At 60.0% G+C, this 10,698-nt stretch overlaps 1 protein-coding gene across 2 annotated transcripts in view; it reads left to right on the top strand.

The window, feature by feature from the left end:
- Positions 1–289: 289 nt before the first annotated feature.
- FRMD5 (FERM domain containing 5) overlaps positions 290–10,698 on the top strand; it is a 127,306-nt gene continuing 116,897 nt past the window's right edge. For both annotated transcript variants that reach the window (XM_064517796.1, XM_064517795.1), the window contains exon 1: positions 290–619. In XM_064517796.1, coding sequence (XP_064373866.1) covers positions 518–619 — 102 coding nt within the window. In that variant the 5' untranslated portion in view covers positions 290–517. The remainder of the gene's footprint in view (positions 620–10,698) is intronic.

Raw genomic sequence — 10,698 nt, 5'->3', positions numbered from 1 at the left:
CCCCGGAGCCCCCCGACCCCCGGCCCCCCCCGGAGCTCCCCGGCCCCCCCCCCCGCCGCGGCCGCCGCGCACCGCCCGCGCCCACTGCGCGCCCCCCCCGCGGCGGGGCGGCCCCACGGCGGCGGCCGGGCCCCGGAGCCGCGCCGCCCCCGCCGCATTGGTTTGCGGCCGCGCCCGTCACCGCGGCGGCGCCGAGATTGGGCCCCGCTGCCGGCGCCGGGGGCCCCCCCGGGCCGCCTCCTCCTCCCCCCTCCTCCTCCCTCCTCCTCCCTCCTCCTCCCTCCTCCTCCTCCTTCTTCTCCCTCCCCGCCCGCCCGCCGAGCGCCGCGGCCGCGCTCGGCACAGCCGCTCCGCTCCGCTCCGCTCCGCTCCGCAGCGGGGCTCGGCGGGGGCGGCGGGGGCCGGGCCGAGGCGAGGCGAGGCGAGGCGAGGCGAGGCGGGGGGGGGGCCGCGCTGCCCCGCCCGGCAGCGGCGATGTGAGCGGCGGCTCCGCTCCGCTCCGCGCCTCCGCGGGAAGATGCTGAGCAGGTGGATGAGCGGCAGCAGCAGGAACCTGGACCGCGAGTACAGCTGCACCGTGCGGCTCCTGGACGACAGCGAGTACAGCTGCACCATCCAGGTGCGGGGCTGCGCGGGGGGGGTAGGGGGGGTCGCGATCCGAGCGGGACGCGGCGGCCGGGAAGTTGCGGGGGGGGGGGACGGCGCCGCGCCGGGGCTCTGGGGGCCGGTGGGGGCCGGTGGGGACCGGTGTCCCCCCCCCCCCCTTGGCCGGGGACCGCGGACAAAAGGAGCGCGGCGGCTCCGCGGGCGGCGAACAAAGGCGGCGCCGCGGCGGGAGCATCGCTGGCGGCGGAGGGGCTGCCCGGCTCCGCGCCCCTTCCCCTGCGCCTTCCCCTGCCCCTCCGCGGCCCCTGCCCCTCCGCCTTCCCCTGCCCCTCCGCGGCCCCTCCGCCTTCCCCTTCCCCTGCCCCGAGTTGCAGCGCGGGGGACGCGGGGCTGGGGCGGCGGGGAGCCGGGTCCGCGCCCGCGGAGCGCCGCGGGGGCTCGGAGCGGAGCGGAGCGGGGCGCGGGGGCCGCCGCCCGCACGTGCGGGGCGCTGCGCTGGGCTGCGCGGACCCGCGGTTGAAGAATAACCTGGCGAACCGCCCTCGCCCCCCGCCCCTGCTGCTCCCGGGGCCCCCGGCGCCCTCTCGCCCCTGGCCAGCGGCCCGCTGGGGCACCGCGGCTGCTGCCTGCCGGTCCCGCCGGCCCCGGTCCCCTCCGCCGGCAGCGGAAAAGCGGGGCCGGTTTCGGGTGCGGGTGACTCAACCTGCAAATCGCGGCGGCTGCCCCGGTCCCCGCCGTCCGGCGCCTCCGCGGGGGCGGGAGCTGCCTCGGTCACCGGCAGGGACGTGTCTCAAACGGTAGCGTTGAAGTCGGGTTACGGCGGGCGCTGCCGGCTGCGGGAGGCACCATCGCTTGTGCTCAAACACTCTGAAATAGATAAATAGGGTGTTTTGTGCAAATAACAGCTGAAGGGTGCTAATGCCGCTCCTTCCCCCCTCGCCTCCCTCCTGCGCTGTAAAGTGTGACCCAGTAAACAGCGATAATGGCAACCTGGTTTATTCTGCATAAGCAAAACTAATTTGTCTCTCAGAGGTTGTTTTTAATACAAATTAAATGGAAAACTGTAGTTTAGCAGAGAAAGTGTAGGCAATGCAGTTTAGAAAAATCTGGATATTCTGCCCTTACTCTGGTTCAATAAGGTGTCTTTCTTTTGCACGTCCTTTTTTAGAGAAAATACTACTTGATCACGTATTTCAGGGACTTATTTTGTGTTTAGCATAGTGAAGAGTGAATCCCGATATTTGGTATGCATGACTTAAGGTATAAAGAATTATCCCGTATTACCCTCACAATCAAGGTTGCCACAGTTAAACATTTGTTTTCTTTTGCTTTCATGCTGCCTTAAAAGCAAAGTATTTATAGTCCATGCAAAATTAAAGCGTACATAGTAGGAATGTATAATGTCTCGCAAGTGAGAAAATCACCGTCAACATCCAGGCTAGGAGCAGCGAATGAGTTTTGAAGGTCATTCCCTCACGAGTGCAGATATTTCACGTCTTGCTCGGACGCGTAGTGCTTCTTCATCTAGGCAGCTTTTAAGCCTGTTGTTTCTAATTTACGCATTTCTATTTTTACTTAAATATGGAGAAACCATCCAAAACAGAAGTCGTCCTTTTCGTATGCGGCACTGTTAATCACGGCGCACGTCTGTGGCGTGAAGCCGCTCGGCGGAAGTTTGTAGCGTGCGTTTTTGCTGCTGTACCCGTGTGTTTGTGCGGTTCGTTTCGTATCAACAGCGGGTGCGTGCGCGTATGCGCTTTGCACCCTCCTCTGAGCTGCGCCCGGTCGGGCACGTTATCGGGCTTCTCCATTGCTGGGGGAAAAACCCCGCTCGGAACCAGGTCTGATCTTGAGAGGTCTTGTTTACGCCTCAGACAATGGCCCGGGTTAAACCTGTCCACAGAATTAACCTCTGGCCGCGCTTGATGAAAGGCGTGCGAACAGGGCTTGTGCGCTGCCAGATAATGGCTGCGAAGAGTCGTTTCTAAATAAAGCCTTTTTTATTTGGTTATCCGGAGTTTACCTTGGTAATATTCCAGCGTTAATGAACGGTTCATCGGAGCTCAGGTGAGTCCTTCTCCTCCTCTGTCCTCGTTTCCGCTCCCAGACATCCAGCCCGGGTGGGCAAGCGGCTTCGGAAGGCTTCCCGGCTCCTGCCCCGTGGGGGACGCGGTGCCGGTGCGCTTGGCACCGCGCTGCCAGCCCGGAGGCGGCCGAGCCGGGGGGATCGGGCCTGGGCCGCCGTAATTCTGGAAATTGTCAGATTGGTCATTTGTGACTCTCTGGGGGCAGGAGGAGGAGGAGGACCCTGCCCTCGCTGCCGCCCCTGCCGCGCTGGGGAGGACGGCTGCGACCCTGCAGGACGCCGGGGCCCCGCGGCAGCTACCCGGCAGCACGCGGCGGCTCGGGAACGCTTGTGTTTTAGTAGTATTACCCGCCCCGAGGCACCTCTTGAAAGCAGTAAAGGCCGTCGCTTGCCGCCGCTTCCCCGCGCGGGGATGGTGAGGTGTCGGCGTGTGCCCGGGCTCTGCTCTGGCTCCGCTCCTCGGCAGCGTTCACGGACACGACTGGTATTGAGTTTCTGTTTCCCACTTCATGCTCCGTGGCTCCGAACATAAGAAATAATTTACCAGAAATGCAGTTTTATAACATTTAGAATAAAGCTTGCATTGAAAAAAATGGCAAAGGCTTTTGCCTTGCATTTTTTGTCGGGCCGAGCTACTTGTCTGAGGAAATGTTTTAAATTCTTCACTGCAGCGTCAGTGTCAGTATAAAAGCCTTAAAATAATTAATGATTTGCCATTGCCTGATGCCTCAAGTATTTTCCTGAGAAGACAGTGGCATTTTGTTTCAAAAATCAGTAGTATTACGAGAACTTGGGGATGCGGGAAAATAAATGTGAAAGTAAGGTTTCCTAGACTCCAGATGGAACAGTTTCTTATATAAGAGTAGAAATAGTGGAAAAGAGTGCTTGTCCCTGCTCTTGGACAAAACCCGTGTTTTCCCCATGAAGCAGAAAGTTCATTAGAAGACCTGACAGGATCATTAATAACAAGCAGTCAACACAATAGCGAAACCTCTCTCTCTTTTTTTTTTTTTTTTTTTTTTTTTTTTTGCAGCACTGGCTGCTGTGAAGGTTATTTGTTCATTATCTTTTTATCTCCTGATAGTTTCCAATCGCTTTTCCTGGGAAATGGGTTAGCAGACCGCGCTCGCCCAGCGGGGCTGCTCGTCCGAAGCGCGGCGCGACGGCGATGTGCTCCGCGCCCGGGGTTCGCTGCCGCTGCCGGGAGCGCGGGCAGCCGCGAGGCACCCGCCGCAGAGCTCCTCGGTTCTCCTGTCCGCTGCTGGGCGCGTGGGTCCGGGGGGGCGGCGGTGGGCGAGGGCAGACCCCAACCCGCTGCGGGTCCGGGGAACCCGCCGCCGCGGAGCATCCGGCCTCGCCGGCTGACGGCTGCTGCTGGTTTCCTATTGACTCTGTTAAAAAGTAATGTGTTTATTTATGGCACTGAAGACGTATTTGTAACAAACCCATCGCTCTTGCCCAGCTAAATCTCTGCAGACCTGAATGCTGTCTGCGCAGCAGCCTAATTCCCTTCCCAGGCCGTTAAACACATATGGTCTGTGCGCTCAGCGAAGGAGGAGAGCTGCACGAAACGCTCAGTGAGTTTGAAGACAAGTAATAGCCAGAACTGAAGGTTTCTTGGTTTCATCTCCTTTTTCCTTTTTATTTCGTTCCCAAGTGTATAATTTTGAACGCGAAGGGTACAAAAGGCAGCTGGTGAAAACATCCACTAAAGGTCCGCTGCGAAGTTGGAGACGCATTTGCTGTGGTTTCCGCGGGAGGCAGAGGCGCGAGTTGTTATGGATACCTGTTGAAAATATTTCTGGCGCTGCCATTTCTTCAGCAGCAGAAATGTCTATTTTCTATTAACTTTCTGCACTGGCCCCCGTTTGGGAGCCGGTTTCCCCGGAGAACCGCTGCGGTTAGCGCCTTTCCCGTGCAAGGTGTTGCAGACATGTATAGTCGGTGCTGCGGCTGGGGAAGGATCCCGGCACGGGGCGTCACGAAGGGAGGCGTTCGGAGGTATTTTCTGCTCCTGCCGCGCGGGAATTAGGCGATGCTCGGTGGGAGGCCGGGGGTGATGGGGGCCGGGAGCCGGCCTGGACCGCGCCGGAGCCACCGCTGCCTGCAGCATCTCTGCCGCTCGGGGCTCGGACCGCGGGCTGCCCGGCCTGCCGGAGGAGGAAATTAAATTAGCGTAGAAAAGCCCCCAAAACCACCGCGCTCGCCGCTTGCAAGCAGCAGAGGACGCGTGGCAGCGCCGGCGCTTGCCGTAATGACGGTACGTTACCGTGCAGGCAGGAAGATGCCACCCGAGAAGCAGCGCTGTGTTTTATTTGCTATCAATTTTGTCAGGAATAGATGGTGCCTCGTTAGCGCAAAGGTCAGAACTGGTGCTGTTACAGTGCCGTTACAGCACTAACCGGGCGATGCCTCTGCCACCGGCCGCGTGGCTGTGGTCACAAACCCCGTCGCCGTTTGGCTACAGGAAGCTTTGGAGCTGTCTCTGCAAACAAGGAGGCTCCAGGTCAAATTCTTCTCTTGGAAAATTTTCCGGGGTAGATTATCGCAGCGGTGTGAAAGCGGTTTCCTGCTGATGCTCCGGACTCGTCCGTGGACGGGGGTGGCCGGGGCTGCGGGGCCGCTGCCTGCGCGACGCGGGGTGGCTCGAAGGGGCGGCACCGGCTCCCCGGCTGCGGCGGGTCTTTATTTTATTTTTGCGCTTGTCGATGGTAACAGCCTCTTGGAAACTCGGGAAAACCACCCCGATTGGTTTTTCCTCAGCTGTCTCTGTGCCTCTTTCCCCTCGTGCTCGGAGCGAGCCGAAGCTGCCGCGGGGGCTCGCGGCGGCGGCGGGGGGGGATCGGAGGCTCCGGCATCGCCGCCGGCTCGGAGCCGCTCTCTGGTGGCGCCCGTAACGCCGGCGTTTCTAGAAAGCAGAAATGTTGGTATTAGACAGTTTCATCTATTTTTAAAGCGTTTTGCTTGTAAGAAATGACTAGAACTGGGATGAAGTCCCCCGAAGCGCAGCCGTGGGCAGGGACGTCCCCGCGCGTGGCTTGGCCGAGGCCCCGGCCCGCGGGAACGGCGGCGGCTGGAGCGGGAGGCGGCTGGAGCCGGGCAGGACGGGCGGCAGGCGAGGCGGGATGGTGAGCTGCTGAATCTGGGAGTTTTTTCCACCTAAGGAATATGGTTTATTCCACACACAACGTGAGATGCCATCATCCTCTCTCTTGCTTGTCACTTATAGAAAGACAGCAGGGATAAAACACGGTGAACTCTTATTTTACCCAGTAAGGTCGGCAGCGGTCTCTCCGGTCTCTCCGGTCTCTCCAGACCTGCTCTCCGTGGCAGGTGCTTTGGGTTGGGAAAATGCAGGATTTCCCTTTGCTGGCCGACTGTGCCGGTGGCTGCTGGAGGGGGCAGAGGAAGGGTAATTAAAGCCGTTACTTTGCAATTAGGTACTCGGTTATTTGCAGAGCCAGATGAGCGCCGTGGTTTTATTCCGGCGGGGAGCGTTTGCCCCTGCTCCCGCTCCCCCCACAGCCGCTGGCCCCGGCGCTGGCGGCAGCTCCCGTTTCGCAAAGCCGGGGTGGGGTTGGACGTTTCCAGCCGTTTCCCACCAGCTCTCCGTCTCTGGAAGCAGCAGGGCGCTCGATGCTGCACGTGGAGGCTGGAAAATGCCACGGCGAGAGCAGGACGGGGACGGTCCTTGGGACGGCGCGCGGGGAACCGGCCGCGTGAGCGCGGCGGTGGACGGGGCTGCTCCCACGTTTTTCACGCGTTTTCTTTCGGCTCCCGAGCCGGGGCGGCGGCGGGGAAACCCGTTTTTCTGCCCGGGTTTCTGCACCGACGGGGCATCTCCTTGGAAAGCCAAGGCTGGCCCATCGTTTCATCTTTCCTGTCCGGCCGTAGAGGATAAAATCACCGGGCTCCCGAGCACAGGGAAAAGTCTTAGGGGGGTTTGGGATGCTGAAAAAATCTTAGGGGGGTGTGGGATGCTGAGGGGGGGCGAAGGTACCCGCCAGCGCTCACCGCCTGCCTGTATCGCACCAGATACGTGGGGCGAATTCATAAATAATAATTAACAAAGGCTTTGTGGCACTGTGGTTTGTGAGTCCACGGAGACCTTAACGAGTTAAACTTCGATGTCAAAATTGGATCAATGCTGCAGCTGGAGGTAGGATGTTTTGGCTGCATGACGTCCGTCACCAAAGACTTTAATTATAACGGTGTATCTGTCAGGTCTGGGCGGTTTTTCTGTTTTTCAGCGGGTTTATAACATGGCTGTTTCAAATCACATTGGCTTCTAGCTTGGCACATAAGCTGCGATCCCAACAGTAATATCTGTCTAGCTGCCTGTGTGAAATTTTCTTTAATAAAAAAATTACAAAAATTGATTAAGCCGTTCTGGAGCTAGGGAGAGACTTTAGGACGTATGGAGTGGGTGGTTTATAGCGATTCTAACTGTATGCTATCCATATAGTTAACTCACAGTGAGGACAGCTTATTGGGACTGAAAAAAATGCCAGAATCCAGTTATCTTTGAAAAACAGACAATAACATGCTGAGCAGGTACTTTTCATGAATCAATTTAATTCTCATTAGCATTGCGCTCTACATCATGCTGACTAATATTTCTGGCTGGCAAACAAGGATGGATTTCCCAAGGAAACGTGTAATGAGAACAGGACGTATCCGGGATCTGGGATGCAGGAGGTCCTGGGGCTGCTGGGGATCGGGACCGCCGGGAGGAACCGCTCCGAAACCTCCCGGCTTCCCGCATCCCGGCAGCCCGGGGCGTCTCGGAGGGGCCCGGCCGCGCTCAGCCCCTGCCACCCGCCGCGTGCTGCCGGCTTCCCTCCGAGCACGGCGCTCCTGGACCAGTTTCCTGCCGAAATCCTTGTGTTCCTGCCTCGTGCTTCGACATTCGGGTCCTTTTCCTGTTTCTGGGCATTTTCTTTTCTTCTGTTCCAGGTCCTCGTTACTGCTCTCTTGCCTTTCACCTTTCTTCCACCCCATTTTTTTTTGTCATAGAGGTAAATAAGGCATTAATAAAGAATTCGTTGCAATGTGCTGTGCCGATGGTGTTTCGCACCTTCGCTCGCTGGGTGCTTTCCGCCGTTGCCGTTACGATATCGCCCACGTGGGGAAGTGCCACGGAGCTGCGTAAAGCTGCAGCCGCTGGGGCCGGGAGGAGAGGGAGAAGGCCGAGAGCCTTCCTTGGTCCCCCGCACCGCGGCAGATCCCATCCCCGTGTCCGTGGGGCTTTTTGGCAACGAGGGGCGTTTTGCTCCGAAGGTTTCGCTGCGCTTCGCAGGGAGCGATGTCCGTGCGTGCGATTCCCGCGCGCCGCTGGGCTTTTCCGGAGGAGCGGGGAGGCCGCGGGCGCGGGGTGCACGGGAGGAGAGGGGCTCCGCGAGCATCGCCTGCTCTTCTGCTCTTCCTTAACAGGCCTCTTCAGCTGTTTGGGGCAGGGAAGCGACCCGCCGTCGCCGGGACGCGGCTCCCAGGCCAGCTGCCCCGCCGCTCCGCGACTCTCCCGGACTTAAATTGGGAGCGCGGCGTGGCTGCACCCCGGGACTGATGCGGGCGCGGGGGGATCTGCGTCACTGGCGCCAGGGGCTTTGGCTCCTGTCTAGTGCGGAGGACGAGCGCCCCTGATCTCGCCCTTCTCCCTCTTCCTCATTTATTTCATCTGAAAGAGGCTTGGTTACGGCTTTGTGCGTGGCCGGGCCGCCCGGCTGCCGGGAGCGCGGGAACGCTCTCCGGGACGAGCGTGGGAAGCGCCGCTGCTCGCAGGAAGACGTTTCTTCGAGGTCTGTGAAGAGCTCCGACCTGCACGGCGTTAGCCTGGTTCAGCAAGGCGTTAGCCTGGTTCAGCAAGGCGCCAGTGCTAGACTACGCTTCCGCAAGCTGTGGCCTTTCAGCTTCTTGAAACAGTCACCCGGGCTGAAAGCACCACGGAGGCAGACGCAGGGCCTGGAAATGGTGTTTCTTCCACCGTTGCAATCGGATGAACGGCAGAGCAGCTCCGCCTCTCCTCCAGCGGAGCAGATGCTCCTTGAAGCGTTGTCGTCCCGGCGCAGCGGGGCGTTGGGGACGCGTCCAGGAGGAGCGACGCTGCTCGGTGCCGAGTTCCCCGTTCCGCTGCCCGTGCGGTGCCGTGCCGGCGGGACGCTGCCCGGCCTCCGAAACGCAGACCTGCGGCTGGGAGGGGAGGACTCGCAGCACGAGGGGTGGAGTCGCCCGGAGAGCATGTCTCACACGCGTCCGAGGTCCGAGAGCCGCGAGCGGGGCCTCCGCCGAGGCTGGGCGCGGGGCAGACGCCGACGCGCGTGTCCGAGCCAAGGCCGCCCGCGCAAGCGCAGCTGCTGAGTAGCAGCCTTGAGGCAAAGCGGGGCAGGATCCAGCTGAAGCAGGTAAAAACAAATGCGTAAATAAATAAATAAGCAAGCCCTTTGCACGCGCTTTTGGAATAACGAGATATGCAGCTCTAAGCTGACGGTTGTCCTGGTGCCGTGAGAGCTTCGCTAAGGCAGCGCACGTCGAGGTCTCGGCGAGGTTTGGGCTCGCTGGCAGCATGTGCAGAGGCATCAGACGGGAAACATGTCAGATGTCGTCTGTGTTCTTCGATGCACAATTTTCCGTAGGTTCTGCGGCGCCTGTTTTGAATTACGGCCACCGGACAGTGACTATGACGGTGCACAGAGCTCCGAGCGGGACGGCACCGGGGCAAACCACACGGCTTGTTTTGGCAAAAGGTGGAGGCCCCTCTGAACGTGCCTGGAGAAGGTCGCGGGACAGGGGTGCTGGACGTATCTGCCCCAGCTTGGCCAGCGGCTGGGGCAAAACTCCCCACCAGGCAGGACCCGAGCAAGGACGGGCGCGTGGACCTGATGCTTCAGGGCTGGGTAACGTCTGGAGCAGGATCTGCACGTTTTGCACTTGACGGGTGCTTGGCTGTGCTTGTTCCTAAGGTGTGAGTTTGTCTTCAGCGTTGGCCAGAACTTGGCCCAAAGTGTTCCTGGTGACTGTAATAGCTTGTCTGTAAGTAATAGGGTTATTTGAGATCTGCGACAGCTTCCTGGGCCAACTTGTGCTGATGCATCTCGTGCTGCGCGCTGGCAGCGTTGGCGTGTCGGTAGCAAAGTGCCGTTGCTGGAATGGCTCTGCAGCGTCCTTCGCCGGTGGCTGCTCGGGGCAGGGGACGAGCTGCCGTTGTGCTGCCGCGCTCCTCCGAGGGAGCAAGCGGGCGTGAAGCAACCCGCCATGCACCAGGCCAGCACCAAGGCAGGGGGGTTTGTGGCACGCTGCCTTTTAGGTGTGTTAGGGAAATAAAATCATCTCACGGACTGCAGGAGCCAAAAGAGACTGTTTTGAGTGCGCGTGGTTCTTCTGCAAGTGCTGCGGTTATTCTGGTCCTTCTCAGGTCGGTGACGGCGACAGCCCCGCGGTGGAACGCGGACCGCGTCTGCTGCCGGGGGGGCGGCGAGGGGCAGCGAAGCTTGAGACAAGGTTAGCGACAGATTCGCTGAAGCTCTTGAAATATTGATGGCGTTGTAATCCGTACGCATCTGAAGTATATTTGACATCATCCTACGCTGCTCTTGTATCTGTCATCGCTCGTGAGGCTCCAGGGAGCATCCCGGGAAGGGTGGTAGGTGGCAGCTTCGGGTGGCAGCGTGCCACATGCGTTTTTGTAGCCGGGACCTGGAGAGGAGGCGTCAAGCCTGTTCCTCCGGAGCGGTTCACGGTGCAAGGAGGGATTTTGCTCCGACGCTTGGGCAGGCACCTGCTCGCGCGGGACGTGGGTTGGGATATCGGGCGCGGGTGCCGGCTCTGGTGCTCCCCGGCGCGGGGCCGCTGCCGGCGTGGCGTGCAGGTGGTCCAGGAGGCCCCGCCGGTGCTGATGCGCTGGAAACCCGGCCAAGATTACTCGGCAGGAGATGGGCTTTAAAATAAAAAAGAAACGGAGCTGGAAATCTCAGTATCTCCTTCCTCTTTGCCATGGCACAACGATGCTT

The sequence above is a fragment of the Dromaius novaehollandiae genome, chromosome 10, assembly GCF_036370855.1.
Source record: "Dromaius novaehollandiae isolate bDroNov1 chromosome 10, bDroNov1.hap1, whole genome shotgun sequence".
NCBI classification, from domain to species: Eukaryota; Metazoa; Chordata; class Aves; order Casuariiformes; family Dromaiidae; genus Dromaius; species Dromaius novaehollandiae.
Note: the sequence above shows the minus strand (reverse complement) of the source record. Positions and strands in the feature narration are given on the sequence as shown.